This window comes from Fusarium proliferatum, assembly GCF_900067095.1.
Source record: "Fusarium proliferatum ET1 genome assembly, contig: FPRO_scaffold001, whole genome shotgun sequence".
Taxonomy (NCBI): domain Eukaryota; kingdom Fungi; phylum Ascomycota; class Sordariomycetes; order Hypocreales; family Nectriaceae; genus Fusarium; species Fusarium proliferatum.
This window is the reverse complement of record NW_022194790.1, coordinates 1,158,984-1,181,580: the sequence shown is the minus strand read 5'-3', so window position 1 is coordinate 1,181,580 and position 22,597 is coordinate 1,158,984. Positions and strand designations below refer to the sequence as shown.

The 22,597-nt window shown below is 50.0% G+C and overlaps 13 protein-coding genes across 13 annotated transcripts; 6 read left to right on the top strand and 7 right to left on the bottom strand.

Annotated features, from left to right (window-relative positions):
- Positions 1–384: 384 nt before the first annotated feature.
- FPRO_01695 (uncharacterized protein) lies at positions 385–696 on the bottom strand (the record flags this gene model as incomplete). Its single annotated transcript, XM_031228617.1, has 1 exon — positions 385–696. The coding sequence occupies one exon, from the start codon at positions 694–696 to the stop codon at positions 385–387; it is 312 nt and encodes a 103-aa protein (XP_031074778.1).
- An 84-nt stretch (positions 697–780) lies between these two features.
- On the bottom strand, positions 781–1,403 carry FPRO_01696 (uncharacterized protein; the record flags this gene model as incomplete). The annotated part of the gene is made up of 2 exons (XM_031228606.1): positions 781–1,185; positions 1,242–1,403. 2 exons carry the CDS (start codon positions 1,401–1,403, stop codon positions 781–783), a joined length of 567 nt encoding a protein of 188 aa, XP_031074777.1.
- Positions 1,404–2,614: 1,211 nt separating this feature from the next.
- Positions 2,615–4,397, bottom strand: FPRO_01697 (uncharacterized protein; the record flags this gene model as incomplete). The annotated part of the gene is made up of 4 exons (XM_031228595.1): positions 2,615–4,037; positions 4,093–4,172; positions 4,230–4,261; positions 4,316–4,397. 4 exons carry the CDS (start codon positions 4,395–4,397, stop codon positions 2,615–2,617), a joined length of 1,617 nt encoding a protein of 538 aa, XP_031074776.1.
- A 1,831-nt stretch (positions 4,398–6,228) lies between these two features.
- On the top strand, positions 6,229–7,293 carry FPRO_01698 (putative peptidylprolyl isomerase precursor, mitochondrial (cyclophilin B); the record flags this gene model as incomplete). The annotated part of the gene is made up of 5 exons (XM_031228583.1): positions 6,229–6,374; positions 6,437–6,501; positions 6,728–6,897; positions 6,948–7,054; positions 7,107–7,293. The coding sequence occupies 5 exons, from the start codon at positions 6,229–6,231 to the stop codon at positions 7,291–7,293; spliced, it is 675 nt and encodes a 224-aa protein (XP_031074775.1).
- A 428-nt stretch (positions 7,294–7,721) lies between these two features.
- On the bottom strand, positions 7,722–8,929 carry FPRO_01699 (uncharacterized protein; the record flags this gene model as incomplete). The annotated part of the gene is made up of 2 exons (XM_031228572.1): positions 7,722–8,607; positions 8,664–8,929. The coding sequence occupies 2 exons, from the start codon at positions 8,927–8,929 to the stop codon at positions 7,722–7,724; spliced, it is 1,152 nt and encodes a 383-aa protein (XP_031074774.1).
- Positions 8,930–10,093: 1,164 nt separating this feature from the next.
- Positions 10,094–10,615, top strand: FPRO_01700 (uncharacterized protein; the record flags this gene model as incomplete). The annotated part of the gene is made up of 1 exon (XM_031228561.1): positions 10,094–10,615. One exon carries the CDS (start codon positions 10,094–10,096, stop codon positions 10,613–10,615), a length of 522 nt encoding a protein of 173 aa, XP_031074773.1.
- A 559-nt stretch (positions 10,616–11,174) lies between these two features.
- Positions 11,175–13,295, bottom strand: FPRO_01701 (putative histone deacetylase RpdA; the record flags this gene model as incomplete). Its single annotated transcript, XM_031228550.1, has 4 exons — positions 11,175–12,086; positions 12,135–12,676; positions 12,727–13,027; positions 13,101–13,295. 4 exons carry the CDS (start codon positions 13,293–13,295, stop codon positions 11,175–11,177), a joined length of 1,950 nt encoding a protein of 649 aa, XP_031074772.1.
- A 588-nt stretch (positions 13,296–13,883) lies between these two features.
- On the top strand, positions 13,884–15,031 carry FPRO_01702 (putative multidrug resistance protein; the record flags this gene model as incomplete). The annotated part of the gene is made up of 3 exons (XM_031228539.1): positions 13,884–13,949; positions 14,032–14,285; positions 14,338–15,031. The coding sequence occupies 3 exons, from the start codon at positions 13,884–13,886 to the stop codon at positions 15,029–15,031; spliced, it is 1,014 nt and encodes a 337-aa protein (XP_031074771.1).
- A 593-nt stretch (positions 15,032–15,624) lies between these two features.
- On the top strand, positions 15,625–16,818 carry FPRO_01703 (uncharacterized protein; the record flags this gene model as incomplete). Its single annotated transcript, XM_031228528.1, has 1 exon — positions 15,625–16,818. The coding sequence occupies one exon, from the start codon at positions 15,625–15,627 to the stop codon at positions 16,816–16,818; it is 1,194 nt and encodes a 397-aa protein (XP_031074770.1).
- Positions 16,819–17,317: 499 nt separating this feature from the next.
- FPRO_01704 (uncharacterized protein) lies at positions 17,318–18,149 on the bottom strand (the record flags this gene model as incomplete). Its single annotated transcript, XM_031228517.1, has 4 exons — positions 17,318–17,503; positions 17,554–17,633; positions 17,683–17,773; positions 17,823–18,149. 4 exons carry the CDS (start codon positions 18,147–18,149, stop codon positions 17,318–17,320), a joined length of 684 nt encoding a protein of 227 aa, XP_031074769.1.
- A 1,067-nt stretch (positions 18,150–19,216) lies between these two features.
- FPRO_01705 (uncharacterized protein) lies at positions 19,217–20,085 on the bottom strand (the record flags this gene model as incomplete). Its single annotated transcript, XM_031228506.1, has 4 exons — positions 19,217–19,399; positions 19,453–19,532; positions 19,588–19,678; positions 19,753–20,085. The coding sequence occupies 4 exons, from the start codon at positions 20,083–20,085 to the stop codon at positions 19,217–19,219; spliced, it is 687 nt and encodes a 228-aa protein (XP_031074768.1).
- A 703-nt stretch (positions 20,086–20,788) lies between these two features.
- FPRO_01706 (uncharacterized protein) lies at positions 20,789–21,344 on the top strand (the record flags this gene model as incomplete). The annotated part of the gene is made up of 2 exons (XM_031228495.1): positions 20,789–21,041; positions 21,097–21,344. 2 exons carry the CDS (start codon positions 20,789–20,791, stop codon positions 21,342–21,344), a joined length of 501 nt encoding a protein of 166 aa, XP_031074767.1.
- A 265-nt stretch (positions 21,345–21,609) lies between these two features.
- FPRO_01707 (uncharacterized protein) lies at positions 21,610–22,191 on the top strand (the record flags this gene model as incomplete). The annotated part of the gene is made up of 2 exons (XM_031228484.1): positions 21,610–21,829; positions 21,893–22,191. 2 exons carry the CDS (start codon positions 21,610–21,612, stop codon positions 22,189–22,191), a joined length of 519 nt encoding a protein of 172 aa, XP_031074766.1.
- Positions 22,192–22,597: the final 406 nt, after the last annotated feature.

Genomic DNA, 22,597 nt, shown 5'->3' with positions numbered 1-22,597 from the left:
TTTCCGTCATTTCAGGAAGAACATATGAATTGGCATTTCGTGTCTTGTTCTCAAGTGTCATCCCTTTTTACTACAATTCCAGATAACTCCATTTGAAGCGGCACCTTGCTTTCATACTCCGTCTTATCTTCAAACATTTTTTGTTTATCTGTTTCGTGTTCTCCCAGCAGCAGTTATTCTGGCCAGGGGCGATAGATCACAAGGTACGTTGGTACAGCGGTTTATGGTTGAACAATCCATGTCAACCCAAATCCCATTTTTATTCATTTTCTGATGATGAAGCCGATCTAGCCAGTAGACATTACCCAGGTGTTCCCAAACACTCATTTCCGTAAACCGACAAACAAAACAAGGCGTCCAATCTATTATATTCCAAAAGCACGATTACCCCTGAACTCTTTTACCGCCGAAGAGTGTTTGTCTCTTCTCGAGCAGATCAAGATCCCACCAACCCTCTACTCGCTCTAGCAGAGTCTTGCGCTTCGACCAGACCCTCTCAAGAGGACTCTTTGGTCCACTGTCGTTCATACGTCCCGGTGATACCGGTACTGGAGGCAAAGGGGGAAGATGTTGCAGAGGCTGTGGTACTTCCTTTCTCTTTACTCGGACAGGCGCCGTGGGGGGCGGGGGACACCACGGCTGGCGTGCGCTCTCAGCATCAGAAGAGTCGCTGTCGAACCGCTTCGCCATGGCCATGGTCCCCAGACTTCGCTCCTGGGCCATCACATGCGGTCCTAGGCTGATGCCCAGGGCGTTGACCTGCCCCTCACGGCCGCACCCTCAACCCTCGATATCCTTGGGAGCAGGGCGGGAGGCACCCTTTGTTCGCTTCCAGAGGCATCCGGAGGTGATGGCGGAGAAGGCAAACAGCACGCAGAGGGCAATGCTAAGGCCCCAGATGGACTTGATCTGGTAGCACGAAGCCTTATCAGGGTCGACCCAGGCGAAAGTGTTGCCACGGGAGTGGTATACGTTGTGGAAGAGGGAGTTGACAAAGTTGGCCGTGTTGCCGTCCGAGGGAAACTTGGGGCACGAGAGGTAGCTGACGGGCTTGCCGACAGTGCATGCGACCACGATGCATGCAACGAGAAGCATGATATCGGCACCAGTCGAGAGGAGGAGAGGAAGCATGCCATCCCAGTAGAGGATGTAAGAAATGGCAATGTAAAGGGTCGAGATGCAGGCCTGTATCATGTTAGTCCGTCGCCCTTCGCTCACAGCACATATACCAGTCAACTTACAACAACCAGTGTTCCAATCAAGGCAGAAGGCGCCGCATAATCAGCGTTGACCATCTCACCAATGAAGTTGGCAGTCAGTCCAATGATCGTGATCAGAGAGATGAACTCCATGGCTCGCATGGCAGTCCAGGTGTGGCCGAGGGCTCCGAGAGCAGGCTGCATCTTGGTCTTGAAGTTTCCAACAGATTCTGTGTCTAGAGAGAGACGAGGGCGCGACGAGCCAGCTGTGCGCAAAGGAAAGTTTTTGGCGTAGAAAGGGATGGAGGGGGGTGAGGAAGTTATTTTGTCTAAGTGAACGGCTCGCCCAAAGAAGAGGCGAGAGATGGACTTGTAAAAGAAAGGGAATTCGTTATGAGATTCGTCTGGTCGTGAGTAAGAAGAAAAACCCAAGAGAGGACAAAGGAAAGTAAGGAAAAGAGACAAAAAGAAAAGAGAGAGATTGGAGTGTTTGCTGTCTAAGTTGTTTGATGGAGAGAAAAGGATATCTCAACCAGCCCGATACTCCGTGTCTTTATACACAAATCCAAAGTCAACAAAACTCTCCAAGATACAAGAATAACACACTCAGTTCATGGGTAGGACCTTGTCTAGCCTCGTTTCCAATTACAGCAACCGCCTACTACCAGCCGCCATCGCGCTTCACGCTCTCCCACAGACGATCATCTCAACCCTGCCAGTTCAACAACATGATACAGCGATTCTCTTGCTGTTCCTGGGCGTTAGGTTCCGTCGGCCAATGAGGCTTCAGAGGCTTAACGTTGTGGCGGCGCTTAGACGAGCAGGGATGTTGGATGAATAGCAATAGCCGCGCAGGGAAGAGAGCGGCTGGTGTTTCAGAAAACATCGACATGGCCATGATTGGGTGAGAGTCGTTCTTGAGGAAATACGGTTCGTTGGCCCGGATGAGGCTCCTTTGTTTAGAATGAGGTCGCATACACGGCGAGATTGCGTGGGTGAAGATTATGAGTCCACTGTTGCAAGTTATACCGGGATAGTCGTCCTACTACAACAGCGACTAATCCGGTCCAGGATCGATCTCGGCTGTTGATCTGATCTTGTGTGGCTCATAATGATCGTCGTGAATCCGTTGTTGGTTGTGTTTCACCTGATACAGCATAATCGATCGAATGCTGGTGGCCTACCACAGGGGCCACGCCAAATTGGCTGAAAATAGAGCGACATGACATGTCAGTTCATTTTGTTGCGCCAGACGCCTATCTAGGATCCTATCATGAATACAAACATGCTGTCCCACTGCTTATTATTCTGTACATTCTCAAGCCCACACAACCAACAGAGGCATTAGTGCCCCAGCCGTCGTCTCAGTTCCAGGTTATGATCCACCATTCTCAAGATAGATTTAGCACATAAGCTTAACCAAGGAGATCGTCCATGGCAGATCCGCCGGTCTTGGGAGGAGCACTGCCGCTGGAAGATGGAGCTGCTGGGGCTCCCCAGATTCCAGCACTGCTCTTCTCCTTGGCAAGTTGGCCCATTGCGGGTCCAGTCTTGGGTGTCTCTGGCTTCTTGACACCTCCACTGGCCTTGCCCCAGAGAGCTCCAAAGGCATCTCCACCGGCAGCGGGTGCTGGCTTGGCTGATGAGCTAGTGACGGGCTTCATGTTAGCCATAGTGGTAGGGCCGCTGGGCGCAGCGTTGGAGGCGCTTCCCATGCCTGAGAAGGCAGATGTTGTTGGGGTCTTTGCTGTCTGTGCTTGGACAGAGCTGAAGTAGTTGGGTCCAGTCTGTTGGAAGGCAGCAGGCTTGGGAGCCTGTGCCGCAGGGGCAGCAGGGATGCTGAAGGCAGAATAGTTGGGCCCGGGAGTTCCTGAGGCACTTGGTGCAGGCGAGATGGACGCCATACTAACCATGTGGCTAATGTCAGCTTGCTGAGGAGCCGATTGAGGTTGGGGAGCAACAAACTGGGCGGTTGAGGAGGCCGTCGATGTCACAGCAGGGCTTTGCATAAAGTTGTTGGATGGCGCTGCTTGAGCTGGGGTAGCTGACTGGAAGTCGTCGAACTCGTCGTCGTCGTCTTGCGCAGGAGCGGCGGCAGTGTTGCTTGGGGCCAACGCTGGTGCTGCAGAAGACGCTGGCGCAGGGTCATCGAAGGAGAAAAGATCAACCTCGGGTTCTTTCTTCTTGGGAGGCTCAGCGGCCTTCTTAACAGGAGTGCGCTCGGGTCGCTTGGCGGCAGCTCTTGATGAGCTGGCGGCTGGTCTCTCACCCTCGTCGAACTCATCGTATTCCTCAAATCGCTCGGATCGGCTGGCAGCGCCATCGCCTCGCCAGTCATCAGACTGACCTCCAAAGCCACCGCCATCGCCATAAACACCACCAGAGTATCCGCCATAGTTGCCAGGGCCACCGCTGCTACCACCACCACCGTAGCCAGCGCTCTCACTGCCAAAACCACCATAACGGCCAGAGCTACCGCTCGAGAAACCACCTCCAAAAGTCGCACCACCCTCAACTCCGGTGTACTTGTTCTTGGTCGCACGCGCCTTCTTACGCTCGGTCCGGATACGATCCACGTCACTAAGAAGATCGGCCAACTCCTTGGCTCGGTTGCGCACGTTGATGCCCTGGTCCTTTCCGTTCTGATCAATAAAGTGAAATTGGCGCAGCATCTTAAGAAGCGAGATGTGGCCTCTAGCATCGTCGATAACGCGCTCGGAACCGTGCTTGATAAGAAACTCGAGTAATTGGAGGGCCTTGTAGATCTGACGCCACTCCTCGGCAGCCTTCTCGGTGAAGCGACGGTAGATCATAGGCATAATCTCGTTAAGGGTTTGGCTGGCTCATGGTCAGCAAAGTTGGTCTTGGATACGGTTCGAAATGGCGAGCGTACTAGTTGAATGTTCCATTGGCAATCTCTTGCATAAGGGTCGATGAAGCACCCCATGGCTCGTTATTCGTTGCTTCTCGCACCTGAAGATGGGTAAGTCGACAATGTCCTGGTCTGTTGTCGCGCATAGCTCAACCAACCTTGGCCTCCATCTCGGTAAAGTTCATAACAGCTGGACATCGTCAGCGACTTATGACGCGCATTAGGTGGTCGCTAAAGGGGGTACCATTCTGTGCCTTCCGAAAGCCTGCCTTGAGGTCATACAAGGTCAGGTTGGAGACCGTGTTCTTCAAATCGTTAATATCCATGATGAATTAGTCCAAGAAGATGAAAGCCAGCAGAAAAGTCGAAGGATAGGCGCAAAAGACGCGGAGCCGTTGATGATGCTCCTGAGGGGATTCGTAATGGAATTGAATGGAGTATCTGGAGTTCAAGATGCCCCTTGCTACGCTATTGCCATGGTGGACACTTGGACATTTCCCAGAGCCCAACGTCAGCATGGATCATGGCTGATCACGTGATACTGTCGACATTCCTGTATGAGGATATAGAGATTATGAAGTAGAGCATTCATTCAGGGCTTATGTGACTGGTCTGAGGTACAATTGAATTTCCAGCATCTCCTGTCCTCTAGTTGTCATATGGATGTTACAGTTGTAGAGCCAGAAACCGAGCTTCTAGCAGGTTTAACTCATCTGGAGACTTCCATGGATGGGAACCTTTTAAGTCCCCGCCATACAACCTTAGACTTCAGGCCTGAACAGGGCCCTAGAGGGCCAGCCACGGCGCTAGAATTGGATACCAGACGTCAAGCTGGCCCAAACTTTTATCTTCCCTTTCTCGAGATCAGTCCAAAAGACCAACCTCAGCACGTACATCACCAGTTTTCTGTAATTCTATCTATCTAAATCTGCATCTTCTGTACTATCAAGTCAATTCCCCAAGTGTATTAGTCTTCAAGGTACGTGCAAGTTCAATTGTTTCCCCTGCCGCGTTTGCCTTTGTTCTACCACAGAGAGCTCTGGGGAAGCTCAAGCTGTAGTGCACGCTACAAAGAGAGGAGAAGCAAGACGCCCTCGAGGCAAACATTGGCCATCTGAGCACCATTCTTGAGTCAATGGTATTGTTCTGACCCGGATTGGGATCTTGGGTAAGCCAGCTGATCGGCCCAATGCCGGTATTGTCGGCTTCTTCTCGCCTTTGTTCCTCACTGCCAGCTTGAGCTTGCCTGGTGCTGGTCTGGTTGCCCCTGTCCTACCCGGTCCTGCGGAGGGAAGGGAGCTTCTTTTCCCGGCGTCTGACTGTTCAAAATGCATTGGAATGGTCACTTCTGCCCACGGGTTGATTAATGGACTGGATACTGGTACATTACATGAGACTCGATGTGGAGGGCCCATGCAATCCACCGGGGTGGCCGTATCCCATGTCCCCTCCAATGGGGGTGATGCTTTGGCAAAAGTCTGCTGCACTTCGGGCATATCGGGCCACTGACTCGACGCGTCTCTCTGGACTGGTGGTTTGAGGGGCCATGTATGTACTATGTACAGTACAGTACGAGACTTGCTGCAGCCAGACAGACCAGAGAGGAGTGTGTGAGTCCAGCACGATACGATACGTTGCTTGCTTGACGTGGCCTGGGCAACCTCCATCAGCTCCAAGGATAGCCCCGTTGAAGCTTTGACGGGTAGAGCGAGCGAGCCAGAGCCAGCCATTGAGTCCACAGCACAGTCCAATGTGGTCTTGTTTCTCAATGCGCGTACTTGCGCTATTTGCAATGTCTGGCATGGCATGGCAGCAGGTAATGGCGGTCAGAGCCATGCCATTGAGAGTCAGGGGCAATGCAAAATGCTCGTCAGCTCTCGCTTGCTTGCAATAACAAGCAGGTATTGATGGATTCATCATTGATCAACAGAGCCAGAACCTTAGCTGTTGCGAAGCTCCCCCTCCCCCGCCCCACTGTGGCCATAGCCACCACGGTGACCTCATGGTCTAGCGGGCAGCAAAACAACCAGAGGGAGCTCTCAGGATCACTTCACGTGATCTGCTCTCGGCCAACTGTCCCACTCTTTCACACTTTCTACACGCTTCGATTGGCTTCAACGGCCCACGCTAACGCTTTGCCCCTCCAGCTTCCTCAAAATGAGACCCTCCCTCTTCAAGCCCCTCCTACCCCGCCATAACTGCTTCTCTGCAGCGAGAACTTCTTCCTCTCTTCCTCAACTCTCCAACACAATCAGATCCGTTAGATTCTTCTCAGCTTCATCCGCAGTCATGGGTAACAAGGTGTAAGTCATCCCTTTCTTCCCCAATCATCGCATTGATGTAGGCATCAGCTAACTCTGATCAGTTTCTTCGACATTGAGTGGGAGGGCCCCGTCCTCCAAAACGGCAAACCTACCCGTGACATTCAGAGTAAGTATTGATTCCTCCCCGATGCCATCGTCCCCAGCGATCCGAGACGGCAAGCTGCATCTTCAGCTACCCTACCCTCCGGCTCGATACCTCGAGAGATGCACGATGATCTGATGTTTGCGGCATTTGGATCTGCATGCACAGCATTCGTCATCATCTCGCATCATCAGTTCACAGCTTGAGCTCCGCGTGCTGTTGCATCAATGCTAACATTCCTTCTCTCCAGACCAGCGTGGTCGCATCAACTTCACCCTCTACGACAAGGAGGTCCCCAAGACCGCTGAGAACTTCCGTGCTCTCTGCACTGGTGAGAAGGGCTTCGGCTACAAGGGCTCTTCTTTCCACCGAATCATCCCCGACTTCATGCTCCAGGGTGGTGACTTCACCCGTGGTAATGTACGTTTTTGTCGGCCCAAACTTTCTAGGTGCATACTAACACGATCAAGGGCACTGGTGGAAAATCCATCTATGGTGAGAAGTTCGCCGACGAGAACTTCAAGCTCACCCACGACCGCCCCGGTCTGCTGTCCATGGCCAACGCCGGACCCAACACGTAAGCACTTCCACTCCTGGCTATAAATTCAATAGACTAACAGTGTTTCCAGCAACGGCTCTCAGTTCTTCATCACCACTGTTGTCACCTCTTGGCTCAACGGCCGCCACGTCGTTTTCGGCGAGGTCGCTGACGAGGAGTCCATGAACGTTGTCAAGGCTCTTGAGGCTACCGGCTCCGGCAGTGGTGCTGTCAAGTACCAGAAGCGTGCCACCATTGTCGACTGTGGTGAGCTGTAAAAAGCTCTCACAAAGGACAAGGCAAAGGGATGGGATTTGGGAGCACATTACAAAACTGACTGAATGAGGACTAGCACTAAATAGCTGGATTTTCGCAAGCTGGCATAAAAGACTAGCTTAGCTGATGAGAAATGTCAACCATTAACCCCATATGCATTGTCACTTGATACTATCATGCTGTGAATGATTCATTCTTGAAACACCGCTCGATAGCTTATTCCTCTACTTGGTAAAATTGGTTGATCATCGCTGCGATCATTTGCGCTTGGCTGCATTCTAAATGGCCATCGCTTGTCCTTCTACGCCTTTGCTGTTATCCCTAGAAACAAAAAGCCTTCTTCCAGACCATAACTCCGTTCTCCGTCAGAAAAAGCAGGTATCAATAACCCATACTTATCGTATCGACATGCAAAATCTGCACTCGTGCTCTATTCAACGCCCAGCCACCTTTTGAAATATTCACAGTTATTGGGACCTACAGGGCCACCGTCTTCGCAGATCTCGAACACGGGACAACGGCCGCAGGGAGCTTCGGTGAAGGCACTGATAATAGGCTCGGGGCCGCCTTCACGACCTGTAGGATCATCCCGACCAGCCCAGCTTTCTAAAGACTGCTTGGCAATGCGAGATACGCGGTAGCCAACCTTCCCAGCAACTTTGACCGACTCGATGAGGTTGTCCCAGACAAGTACGTCGACAAGCTTCTGTACGTCGTGCTCGGAAAGGATGGTGTTATGGGTGATGCCGCTTGAGGAGAGGAGACGAGCGATGTCGCGTACGGTCGGATAGCCGGTGTATCCAGCAGGAAGAGGAAGTAGGGCGTCCTTTTTCACGGCCGCCGTGGGAGAAATCTTGGTGGCTTTTGCTGGGGGCTCATCTATATGACTAGCATCTCGCTTCTTGCCCCTTTCCACGCCACCTTTCACGACACCTTTCTTAGGAACTTGGGTCCGCGCAGCACCTCCCCCGTGTGTGCTGTGATAGCTGCTCTGACGCTTGATAAAATCATATACAACTCGCTGTAGGTCTTCAATAAAGGCCTCATCAAAGTTCTGATCGGTGTACCACGGGCCGCCGGTAGCTCTATCGCTGGGTCGTATAGAGGCCTTGATGAACATTTTTTTGTTCGGGTGCTCGACATTCTTGAAGGGCGCAATCAGACCCTTTGTCTGGAGTTGCTTGAGTGCGTTCTTGAGGACCGAGTCGTGCATGTTCAGTCGCTTCTGCAGCGTCTGCGACCAGATACCGTCGCCGCCCGAGTCGTCGATGAGAGAGTAAACCATGACCTGTTCGTCGGTCGAGCACTGCTTATACCTAGCCAATTGTCAGCCAAGAGCTTGATGCAGTGTTCCAGAGGTGTTTCTACGCACTTGTGGGCTTCTTCAGAGTCGCGCCATTTCCATAGCACTTGGCCCGAGGCCTCGCGCATGGTGATGAAAAGCTTGTCATCTGTGAGGGATTGAACGACACGGGCGAGCAGCATGAGGTCTCGGTTTGGAATTACATCGAGGCGCAACAGATCGTCCTGGGAGAACATGTCGGTTCCAGACTCGCGACATCGATCGTAGAGGGCCTGCTTCCAGACGCCGAGCTTGGCCGTCGCGGCGTCGCCCTCGGCGGGCGCGGGGGTGGGCATTGTGAGTCAAGCGAGGATGCGACAAGAGGGAGGGATAGAATTGTCGTAGGAGGAAGGATTTGGTAAGAAGAGTCAAAGATCTGATTATATTTGATGCTACATTGACATAAGATAGCGAGTGGCGAGTAAGAGAATGTGAGAGAGAAGACGGATGACGATGGGCTTCTCTTGGAGTAGAAGCGGCTGGGTTAGGTTGGAAATAATTATTTTTCGAGGTCCCCCGCAGTCGACGCTAAAGTGTAGCTCGTCCCCTACCCTGCTACTTTATTACTGAACAATAGGTTACGTTCCCACCTTTCCACCTTCCCGGCCTGTGAGTCGACCCGGCGGAATGTCGGCAGTGCCCGCGGAATGTGGGGTATCTTATCATTGTCTCGGTCCCCCACCACCTGTCAATACCTCCAACCACCCTAGACCCTTATTGTCATGAGAGTTTGAATATCTTTAGAGTTGTGAGTTGACATGTGTGCGATAGTAACATTGTTTTATGCTCTGATCAAGGGCCCCTCGCTTGAGCTTATATGAATCATGTGGAATGTTATCTAAAGCCATGTAATGTTGTCTGAAGTCCTGAGCTATAAAGGACAATTCAAGTCAGAAACCATTTGTTTACGTAGCAGCCATTAACTGCCTGTTCTCCCCAGATGAGACCTGACACAGACAAATATCGAGATCATTGTAAAATCGCTTCATGATCGCCTATACATTTACACATCTATTCCACTTCTACATCTTGTTCGTGTCTGCCAAGTGCAAATTCTCGTGCATAACTAATGACACCAACATCACAAATACCTGACAGTCTAGCAATCCGACACAACACCAAAGAACACATAATATACCGTGAAGTCCGACATTGACTGTACTTTAACTCTTCAAAGCCTCGCCACGGCCGCGAAGCTGCCACTGAAGGTGAAGGTTTAGGCCTCCATGATCTCATAAATAAACTCTAGGATCGTGAAAGGGTGTAACTCATCGAATGAGCCTTCATATAAAGAGTTCACCAATCTAACTATATACCAAGAGAAAAACTCCTTTCTCTTTCACCATTAATATATCTCATCCCTTTCCTCGAAAACATTACGTCGTTGACACTTTCCAACTGTAGTATCACTGCCGAACCTCACGAAACGCAACATCAAGCCAACCTGACTTTAGTATTACATGAACCAATCCCTTGAAAATAATCTACAAGTTATCCTCAAAGTGCTTTCAGCCGCCGAAAGAGAAGAAATCGATCAAGAGGTCACGGCCTTCATGGCCGAGTTTGGCCACATGTTTGGGAGCCACCTCAACGAAGCTATCTCGAATGATGACGCTTCAAAGAGTGGTACTCCAAGCGCCGACCCCTCAGCAAATGAAACAAACACACAAGACACAAGAAAAGACACACAGGAGGACCTTTCTTCCGCAAAGTCACCAGTCATGTGCGACAGATTCGCGCACTTGAGCCCGGAGCTCGCCTCACACGCCAGAGCGATCGAACGCTACAACTTTCTCAAGCGCCACTGTCCCTGGAGTCAGGATGAAGCATTTTTGAACATGATGTGTTCACTGCAGAATCACCCACAAACTATGGGTCTTCCACCGAGCTCAACTGAGCCTTTGGCCGATGAGTCATCCGAGAAAGGTGAAGGGGCAAGCCCGCGTGAGAGTCAGACCGATGTCCATGCTGAGACCAAGTAGACTTTAGGACATATCCGTGGAGAGACGCTTTACTATAGGAGAGAAACGAGGAGGAATAATGAGAGCAGTAGTCGAGTTACGGGAGGAACTGAATTGTGTGCTCAGTCCAAAGTTACTTGGTTCGTCACTCCGCACCAAACACACCTTATCATCATCACTAAGAATCATGCTTCAATAATATTGAGATTCACCCATGTCACTCATGCTCAAGATATCGTGATTTGTAGTGTTTAAAGAAATTCTTTCGCTTTAGTGACAAACTACTCAGTACAAACATCAAACATCATAATAAAGAAAGCATCACAATTATGTGTGACCGAACCTTGAAATTCCTCCTTCTTGTACAATTCGATGCTTGGCCCTTCGTATCGTCTTTACCCCTGCGCCTGGAACGCCTGACTGCAGGCCACATGTTTCTTTCGCATGCAAGGCTTTCGTCTCCTCACTTGTTGAGTGTCGTAGGCCGGTTGCTTCCATGCAAAGGTGCACGTGGCATGAGCTTGTTCTTGTAACGTGAAATTATCTCCTAAGAAATCAAGAGGGCTTTGCCCAGAAGCCCCTAGTTTACAGGGCTCTTGCTCTTCTCGACAGCTGGCTCTGGCTTATCCTTCTCCGTATCGACGTCCATAGCATCGTCGGGTTGTTCGCTCCGAGCCTTCTCAGGTGCTACTGCAGGCTTATCTGAGGCCTCTTCAGTACTTTTAGGTTCTGTGGTGGGCTCCTTCGTAGCGGTATCGGCGGCCTCTTGGGCAACAGGCTCGTCCTTTGAAGCCTTCTCAGTAGGCGCTGAAGACTCCGCAGGTGCCTCAGGCTCGACCTCTTCCTTCTTGATTGTTGTCTCTGGAGCCGCTGAATCCTCCATGCCAACATCACCGTCTCCATCCACTTTACTAGCTTCAGGTTCCTTGGCCGTCTCGTCAGGCTTCTCGCTCTCCTTGGGTGGGACTTCCTTCTCGACTGGGGCCGAAGCTGAGATGTCGTCGATAGTATCGTCATTCACATCGTGAGCATCTTCGCCAGCTTGTTCCTCAGCAGGTTCGTCAGCGGAAGCACCGTTGGTTACCTTGGCAGGAGGAGCATCGGCATTATCGATTTCCATTTCCCCCTTGCGATAGTCGGTAAAGGTGCGCTTGTTGCCATTCTGGCGCGTGGCACCATGCGCCCTAGCCATCTCATCGTCGTCACTGGCTTCGAACTCGTTGTCGTGTTCAACATGCTTGTCCCAACGATGTTCGGTCATGCGAACATCCTTATTCTCATCCTCATCTAGGTCGTCCAACTCGGCCTCCTCCTCATCAGTCATGCCGCCGAAGGGCTTTCGGGGGACGTCTTGCAACTGTACTGAAGGAGCAGGTCCTGTTTGTCGAAGATTGTCGATGACTGAAGAAGTAATCTTCTCAAGGTACTCTCGACTGTTAGAGTTCTCCATGTTAGAGGATCGCACATTCAGCTCAAAATCGGGAGCATAGTACTGTACCACGTTAGTGGGGGCTTGTCAACATAGGATCAGATAACTTACTTCGTAGTATTCATTGTAGGGCAGGGTTCGGTCCATCTCCTTGCCCACAAGAACACCGGTCTCAAAGGCCCAAGTTCGAGCGACGTTGCGCATTGTGTAGCCACCTCCACCGAGAACAAGAGTCGGGAGATTAAAGCTCTTGACATAGTTGACACAGTTGGCGTGGCCGTCCATGCTCAGATTGAAGCAACCAAGTCGATCGCCAGACAGACTGTCACCACCGCATTGAAGAACAACAGCCTCGGGCTGGTAGTACTTCATGACATTCTCAATGACAGGCTGGAAGATTGACCTGTAGGACACATCGGTGATACCATCTCGAAGAGGAAAGTTGACAGCATAGTTTTTTCCTTGTCCAATACCGGTGTCCCGAAGTTCACCAGTGCCGGGGAAGTACTCTCCGTACTTGTGGAAAGAAACGGTCATGACACGGTCGGTGGTGTAGAAAGCCTCCTCAACACCATCGCCATGATGCACATCAATATCGATGTAGAGGACCCGCTTTTTGAATCGGAGGAGTTCGAGAATACCGAGGACAATGTCTAGGTACTGGATTAGATCGCGATACCTAAGATATCTGGGAGAGACATACCGTTGACGTAGCAGAAACCACTGGCCTCGCACTTCTTGGCGTGGTGAAGACCACCAGCCCAGTTGATGGCGATGTCGCACTTTTGGCGATTCAGTCGCGCGGCACCCTCCATGCTACCACCCGCACTGATACCACAGAACTCAAATAGACCATCGAACACGGGGCAATCATCACCGACGTTGTATTTTCCTTGCTCTCTCATAAAGCTGTCCATGTTGTCTGGTGTGACCTTTTGTAGGAAATCGATGTAGTCGTCGGTATGGAATTGGGTCATCTCGCCTCGGGTCGCAGGTTTTGCGCGCTGGGATTTGTCAGTATGATATCCCAAACTCAGTGACTCCAAAAGTTGGTTGGGGGATCAAGAGTGGACTCACGTATATCTCCATCTTCTGGTAGAGGTTGTACTGCATAATCAAGCTATGCGCCAGCCGAATGCGATGAGGCTTCATGGGATGACCAGTAACATAGGCATAGTTACCAATGTCGGAATCGTAAAAGTAAGCGACCTTCTTGGGGGATGAGCCATTGAGCGCAACCGAGCCGAGCTCGACACGTATATCGTCGCCCATGACTGCGGCTACTCGTGGAGTCGCGAATCTCGGAAAGCGGGTGTAAAAGAAAGGGTTAGATCAAATTTGCGCTCGAAATAAAAAGATCTGTGATCGGTATTTCGATAGGGAATTGCTCAGGGAGAGCTCAGCATGACCGAGGGAGAAGTTTAGGCAAGAGTTTCGTCGGATGTGACAAGCTTTCGAGAAGAATCTTTGGGTGTAAGTATGTAAAGTTACATGGGCAGAACCACTTAACACTGGCTGATGCGAAGCATATCCCCGGAGCTTGAAAGTCTCCCGTTTACACCGGAATAAATATTGAAGCGCTCCGTTCTAATTGATGCAAGCCACAATTTGAGTCCCTCGCATAAGATACGCCACAGAGAGCGACGAAGATAGTGCACGTGACTTGACTAAGCTTCTCAGCTGTGGCTCCCAGGCTGCCGGGCTGGCGTCAACGTCAATTACCTTACCAAGCTCCGATCATAGCAACACCAACCCTCCATCACCGCCCACCATCAAACATCAACACCCGCACGCTATTTTTGTCGACGAATTACTCTACCCGCAGATTATCCTTAAACCTTTCAACACACCGTCGACATCATGGAGCGCTTCAGGAGTTTACTTGGTGGCGGTGGAATGGGCCTTGGAGGAGCTGCACATGGCACTGTAAGCTATCCTCTCCTTCATATGAGCTCCCTAATGGGGCGTGCTTTGCAATTCTGAGCTTCGCTGACCTTGACGACTGTAGGACAACACAAATCTGATTGATAACTCCGAAACAGTCTATATCTCCTCCCTTGCCCTACTCAAAATGCTTCGACACGGTCGCGCAGGTGTGCCCATGGAAGTCATGGGTCTGATGCTTGGCGAGTTTGTGGATGACTTCACTGTCAAGGTTATGGATGTGTTTGCCATGCCTCAGAGCGGTACCGGTGTTAGTGTCGAGGCTGTCGACCCCGTTTTCCAGACCAAGATGATGGACATGCTTAGGCAAACAGGAAGGTTAGTTGATTACAGTCCCTTATTTGTTATCACTCCCTAACGGACTGAACAGACCCGAGTCGGTTGTCGGATGGTACCACTCGCATCCTGGATTCGGCTGCTGGCTTTCTTCTGTTGATATCAACACACAGCAGTCGTTCGAGCAGCTGAACCCCCGCGCCGTTGCCGTCGTCATTGATCCTATCCAGTCCGTGAAGGGCAAAGTCGTCATTGACGCTTTCCGACTCATCAACCCCCAGCTCTTGATGCTTGGACAAGAACCTCGACAGAGCACTAGCAACTTGGGTCACCTCAACAAGCCTTCGATTCAGGCTCTCATCCACGGCTTGAACCGACACTACTACTCGATTGGAATCAACTACCGCAAGACCGCCCTCGAAGAGAACATGCTCATGAACCTGCACAAGCACGTTTGGACCGAAGCTCTGGAGATGGACGACTTCCGACACGAGGGTTGCAAGAACAAGGACAGACTGCAACAGCTGGTCTCATTGGCGGATGGTTATGAGAAGCGCGTAAAGGAGGAGACTGAGCTGACTAAGGATCAGCTCAAGACTCGCTACGTTGGCAAGTTGGATCCCAAGAAGCATCTCGAGGATGTTGGCCAGGAGCTCATTGAGGACAACATTGTATCTGTGTCGAGACAAATGATCGACAAGGAGGCCACCATGCCCAGGAAGGAGGGCCAAGCAGGGTCCAAGGGGCAAGTGAACGGTGAACAAATGGACGTGGAAGAGGAGTTATAAGCGCGAGGAAATGAATACCTTTAACAAGAAATAACGAGGCCACGGGATGGACTTGTAAGATTAATGGGCGTTGGCGGTCGGGACGGAAGATTTAGAGACCTAGCCATGTCACGAATTATTGCACAAGGTTAGCATGATAGCATGCATGAATTAATTCCGCGTGTACCTTGTTGTTCAGTGAGTTGATGTGCGGAATGATCGTCGTTGGTGTTCATACGCTGTGAGCGCCGTGAGTTCTGGGTATTATGTTTTGGAACACAGTTACTCGTGCGTAGAACAAAGGTGTTGACGATTCTATAAAGGCGAAAGATGCGCAAATTCTCTTCTGTGTTTTAATTCACTTTTCGAAAACTGCGCTCATATTGACAAACTGCATATTTCGGCTTTCAGCTATTGCTTGTTTAATCTAGAGTCACGCTTGGAACAAAGACAACAACAGCCACCAGAAGCAGCTCGTCATCGCCGAATATCTTTTTTAGCAGTTCAGTAACTTCTCTTATAAGAGCGCATACTCAGATTTGATATCTATAAAAGCAGGTAAGTTTTTACCCTTCTCTTGCTCTTGAGAGAGCTGTAGATTTGTTCAGGCGACCATGAGCTCTCGAACAAGTCTACGCTCAATCCTGCGCGGTTGGTTTGCGTCGGATAAGTATTCTGACTCTGAATCAGAACCTGACGTCCGTATAGAATCAGTGAGAGGAGAGTGTCCTCTACCAGACCGAAATCGAGGGCGACACAAAAGGGAAAGGAAGAATCCATTTGGGTTACCCAAGAAGCGAACTTATTGCAGCCATTGCCACGGTACTAATGGTTACGGAGACAATGATTTTTCTAGGGGAGAACGTGAGGCAAAAAGGAAAAAGAGTCACAAGGATCAACACGCGTCAGGCGGGCAGCAGCATCGTCTTAGTGAGCAACTGAAGCCTCTGCCTGTGGCTCCACGTCAACGTCCCCCACAAGCAAGAGGCCAACGGCGGACTCCATCAGAGGATACATCCCTGCAAAGGGAGGGCCACAATCAGAAACATAAACGCAGCAATGCTGTTGATACCCGACCAAACGCGTCAAAGCAGCTGAACCAGAAGAAGCATGGTATACATACTCTCTACCAACAGGATCAGGATCAGGATCAGGACCAGGGGAGCAACGAAGCCATCTTCCTCTCCGACGACCGCTCAATGAACCGCGAGGCCGTGTCAGAGGTAGTCGACATGATAGCACAGCGCTTCAGCCACATCCCCTACGCCGTTAGCGGTCTCGCGGCCATGGTCTACTACGGCTACGAGGCGAGGCCGTACAGAGTGAGCATCGTGTGTCCTGAGCACACGCACGAGAACCAAAAGTGCTGGGCCAAGGCGCAGGGCATGATCCCCATCCCGCGGCAGCGACACGTCTGGGGCGTCGCGACCTCGGACGGCATCATCCAGCAGATCCGCGTGAGGTTTCCCTACGATTTCAACGAGATGCATGCCCTAAAAATAGGCACCGCCGGCAGCAACCCCGTCTCCATGTTGTCGCTAGCGGGGCTGGCTGATGAGCTTGCGAGGACCTATGTTAATGAGCTCAAGCACTCGGACCGCGACAGGCAGGAGAATCTGGCCCACGAGATGATCTGGATCCTCAAGAGAATCATCCAGTGCAGATTGCCTGAGCATGCGCTGCGCCCTGAGAGGATACCTCACCTGACCAGGGAGACCTTCTGGCTGCCCTTCACACTATCTTATCCAGAATCGGTGCCTCTATTTGCAAAGGCCGGATGGAGCATTCCCAACGAGGGATGGTATTAAGATAAGCTGCGATCAATGAGACTGAGTGACATGGGGAATGATTTGGAGTTTGGGGAATTACGGCGGCACAGTACGACACGACACGACACGACATGACACGACACAGCACAGCATGGATATGGATATGGATATGGATATGGATTATGGTTACGCTTACGGGGTTAAAGTTTGGTTACAGCTACGCATCGCATGATACCCTAGATGGATGTTTTTTTTTTATTTATTTCCTTCGTTTCTAATGATAAGACGACAAAGAATGTAGACTGAGAGATTATTTATTTTTTATCGCAAGTTTAGAGATTAGGCAATTTATTCGTATCACACAAGATAGCAGTAATGTCGCAAAAGTGTCTTTATTCGTGAGAGCAATCCAGTATCTCTGTGTTGCCAAACTCAGCATCTTTGGCTGGTGGTATTTCCAAAGCACTCTCTGCGCATCAATCCGAAAACGATCTGGTCTACTCCCAAACTCCAACCTCAAGAATGTATCCAAGTGATCCTAGTTGCGAGCCTTCCACGCCTTGACGACGTGGCCGACAGTGAACTCTCCGTAGTTCTTGATGTAGCTCAAGTGAACGGAGAGATCCTTGCCGCCGGCCTCGCAGTACGGGTCACCCTTGTCGCAGATGGAAACGGTCTTGCTGGCGATACTATCGCAGCCGATGGGAAGGTTGCGTGGGAAGATCTGGGATTTGTCAGCTGTGCTCATGATGTGTTTAATGAGTGAAGACTTACACCACTACCCTCACTGGTTCCGACAAGGAAGGGCTGGCCTTCGGTGAGACTGGGGTCACCCATGGCGATGATGGCAGCAACTGTCAAAGGTTAGCAATCTCTCAAATGTACTAAGTGAATGTATCTTACTGTTGTCGGTGATATACGAAGGTTGAGAGAGGGTACCCGGGAAACCTGAGGAGCTGGCACCGCACATTGTGTCCATGGTGACGTGCGCTCCCTAGGGATCATTAACAAGATCATCCACAAGGACAAAGATAGGAACTTACCTGAGAATATCCCATGAGGATGAGGTCGGTGTCCGGGCAGCTCTTGACATAATTGTTGATGACCGAGGTCATGGTACGAACACCCTCAGTCTGAGACTCGACATACTCATTATACAGGGCGGGATAGACGAGAGCCTCCATGTCCGACCCGGGGATGAGCTTGAGGATTTCCTCAGCGAGAACACCCATCGCACCAGGGCCCTGAGGCTCGAGGCTGCCGCGGGCAACGACGAGATGAGCGCCCTTGGCGCAGGTGATAGCGTTGGCTGTGGTGTTGGCCGCAGCCAGAGCAAGGAAGAGGCTCACGATGAGCATGAAGGCGATCATGGTGATGATGTTGCTGATTAAAATTCTGGTTAATGAAGTCGTAAGACAAGTTTCTGAAGGTATAATGAAGAAGTAATCACTTTCTATGAGAGTGTAGTTGTTGATTGTGATGAGGTTTGGTAGAGTGGAAGTCGGGATGAAAGTAGAGAGAGGAGGAAAAGAAGAAGAGCGGATGAAAGAGTACAAGAGAATATATAGCCTCACCTTGGTGACTGCCAGTGCCAACTCGCAGTGGCAGCTGCAGAATCAGAACGCGATCACTGCCAGTGGCAGACAGTGGTAGATAGTAACCTCAACCTCACTCACGATCTGATATCCATCTTCAAGATAGTAGAGCAGCGGCGTAGCAGCGGCAGACCCACAACAGCACTCTAGAAGCTCTAGTGAAGGTTGGAAAAAGCAAAACCGTGGACCTCGACTGTCAAATCGCATCTTTGCAACTTTTGCGGTTCGGCTGCAGGGACTGGGGTAGATCGATGGTATCGGACTTGTTTCTTGATTCGGTCACTATAGTCTGCGTAACTCGACAACAGACGGGTTTATATATGGAAGATAGTAATTTATAGAGCATGGATGAGCAGTGTGATGAAAAGAAATTATATATGACATGTCCAACGACCGTACTAAATAGCTAACTCTCTCTGCCTTTATATTAGTATTGTCTGTTTGTGTAAGTGGAGAGAATCAACGCTAGTTCCTTGCAATGTGCTGGGGTTGGATTGGATCTCCATGTTTGCTAGAATTACAGCATGATTAAACTGGATGCTTCGAAAACTGTGTTAGTTGCTGCCAAGATTGTCCTTGACGGAGTGGGCTTGATTCGTTTATCATGGCCGTTAACAATCAATGGGAGCTTACCCCTATTCCAAGAACACGTTTGTGCAGTAAGTACTACGGACCACTCACACCACAAATTTTACTTCAACTGTATCTGAGAAATCCAAAATACGTTGCTGGCTCGATGACGATTTATTCTTAGATATTCTTCCCAGTGATGATAGATCAATTCCAGTCTTATCCGTTTCTGTACATACTCCAAAAAAAGAAAACTCAGTTCAGTAAAGATGCTAGGCTCTATGGAACATGCTAACAGCATAGTCCGCGGCAGCATGTCCATATGCAGTCACGTAGTTCATATGAGTTCTCAGATCATGACCCCCAGCTTCGCAGAAAGGATCACCAGCGTCACAGAAAGAGACTGTTTTGTCCGAAACACATTTGCATCCTTCGGGTTTCTGACGGGGGAATATCTAATATCTGTAGTCAGCTGTCGATCATGCTTAGCAGGCTTCCCAGTACTTACACCGTTGCCAACACTACTTCCAACATGGAAGGGTTGGCTTTTGGTAGTGCTCGGATCCCCCATGAGAACCACAGCTGCAACTTCAAGAGGATTAGAATGTATGAGTGATGGGGGTTTGTGGCTCTTTTGACTGACTGTTGTTTGTAATGGCGAAAGGCGAGGGCTTGGTAGGGAGGAATCCGATGGAACTCGCACCACACATGACATCGGCAATGACATGGGCACCCTGCATGACGGAGTCAGTAAAAGATCACGAGGCTCTTCTTAATGGGGCTAAAATTGATGTCTAGATGGACTGACCTGCGAGAACCCAAGTAGAATAATCTTCGTCTTGGGGCAGACCGTGACATACTGCGCCAGCACAACAGAGAGAGCCGCCACACCTTCCATCTGTGAAGGTTGATAGGGATTATAGATGGCAGGATATTCCAGAGATACGACATCGGAGTGGGGGATTCTTTGCTGGACTTGCTGAGCAACTGCTCCGATGATGCCTGGTCCCCGAGGTTCCAAACTGCCTCTGGCCACAATGATGTGAGCTCCGGACACACAGCTGGAGTTTCCAGGCTGACCATATTCTTGACAAGAAACAAAGGTTGCAAACAGAATAAGGTATCTGAGTATGAAGAGCATCGTGAAAGACTTCCGGAGACTAACAAGATTGGCGACGATTTCAGTGGTCTGTAGGCAAACTTGAGATTGGGAAACTTACAATAATCTCAATTACAGTAAAACAGACAAATGAAGCTTGGTATTATTGGAAGGATTGTGATTGATGAAAACAGATGAGCTGAAGTCTAGTCGTAGCTCAATTTGCCAACTGACTATGGTCGGCAGCAGGGGAGGAAAAAGGAAGGGGGAAAAAGGAAAGGAGGAAAAGGATAAGATGCAAGATAAAGACAAAGAAAGAAACAAAGACAAGTGAACGGATAGACTCACAGTATGAGATGAGCCCACGTCTCGTTTGGTTGTGCATTGCAAACAGATACATAAATATCAATGTTTGACTACCAGTGAGTTACCTCATCAAGCCTGTCTCACAGCCAAGCGATGTAAGTCACGAATATCGTCAATACCAAACGCCATCCGATCTGCCTTCACGGGTATAAACCTTGGCTTTGGCTTGATCTACCGTAGAGCCTTCTAGTCATTGGGCATGTATGTAAGTGCCCGAGCAGGCATGTCTTAATATTTGGCGTTTCAACCCGGGGGGAAAGGCAACCATGTCAATCCGTGGCACTAAAAGGACAAGGACACGGGAAGAGCAAACTCAGCTCCTTACTCCCACAAACCAAACAATCAAACGCCATTTCTGCATTCAGTTGGTCCATCTATCATGCCTTCGTCTGATCTGGAAGACATGTTACAAGCGCCAGACGCTACAGTCCGTGCCATTCTCCGAGCTCTCTGCCAAGATAGTGGCACCCAATCCCGTGCCCTCAGTTACTTTGAGAGCCTGGAAGCTGTCAATGATTCTTCCGACAAAGGCAAACGCAAGGCGGAAGATGAACTTAACATCTGTGTCCAATGCGACGAGGCCTTTTACACAAACGACAACAATGATAAAGATGCTTGTTGCTACCATTGGAGTAAGAAATCAACGCCTTTAGTACAGAAACACGAGAGCTGACATGCGAGTTTCAGGAGAGCTAGAGGTTGACTATGATGCCGATGTTTGGGCAGACCATGACGAGAACTGTCACGGGACCATAGACACAGATTCAATGCGCGAAGAAAACCCCGAAGGATTTGTTTGGACTTGCAGTGATAAACCAGGCGACGAGGCCGGCTGTACCTTTGGGCGGCATGAAGCTGATCCAACCAAATCAAGGAGAGAATGCGGTGAAGAGCCAATTGATAGTGACGATTATGAGGATGGGGATGACATTTAGGCAGAATATATCACAATAACTCCCAAATTCCAATGCATCAAAATACTGTCGAGTTCACTTATTGTCGTGATCGTCGACTTGGAAGAATCTGGAAAGTTAGGATGGTATCTCTACCCCTGCATATCACCCTGACACTACCTAATAAAACAAGCTCCCAACTTACCCCGATTCAAGACGTCACTTCACTTACACTCACCCACTCACTCACTTACTCAATTCAACTCATCTCACTTCATCTCATACTGAAAGCATCTCAAACACCAAAATGTCACTCACACTAGAACAAGCAATGGTCCATCTCGCACCAGAACAACACGTCCGCGCAATCCTCCTCGCCCTCCTCGACGACCGCTCCGTCAAAGCCGCTGACAATCCAGTGACCGGCCTCAAGCGCAAAGCCATGAACGACCTGTTTGTCTGTGTTCAGTGTGACCAGGCGTTCACACACCAAGATAACACTGAGACGTCGTGTCGTTACCATCCAGGTACGTTAACCAGCCCCTGCGCTTCTGTGTGCATGTTTGTTGCGATGAGGCTGATGACGTTAGGGGAACTTATTGTTGATGACACAGAGGATTTCTGGGCGGATCATGATGAGGATTGTCATGGGGAGATTGATACGCCTGAGATGAGAGAGGAGATGCCTGATGGGTTCCGCTGGACGTGCTGCGACAAATTAGGTGGACGAAAAGGCTGTACCAAGGGAACACATCAAGCTGATCCGGCAAAGTCACGGAGAGGTGGAAATGTGCCATCTGGTGGTGACCTAAGGAAGAACAATGGTTCACATTTCCCAGTTTCAGACGAGGACAGTGACGAGGAGGAAGATGGCGACGAGGAATATTGATTCAACTCAATTGTATAATTCGACGATAAACATACATCTCTAGCATCCTAGCAAGTATATCTTCGGTCTTAAAACCGTGTCATTCAATACGTAAATGAGAACCCCAAACTCCCAACCTATGGATGACTGATATTGCACAACCCTATGTTGCCACAACCTCTCCTCACGACATCAACAAAGATACACACAGAGAGATTATAAATACCAAGAGACGAGAGCCCTGCTGAATCATACATAGCCCCTGGTCTTTGACAAATATTACATGACATAAAACGTTGCAAATAGTCTTGAGTCCTAAAATGACCCGGGCTGTATCGTTAGCCATGCCAATCACCCGGTACTCCTTGCGCCTGAATGCACTTCAAATAATCTGTTTCCTCCTCTGCCATGCCGAATAAATGCACCC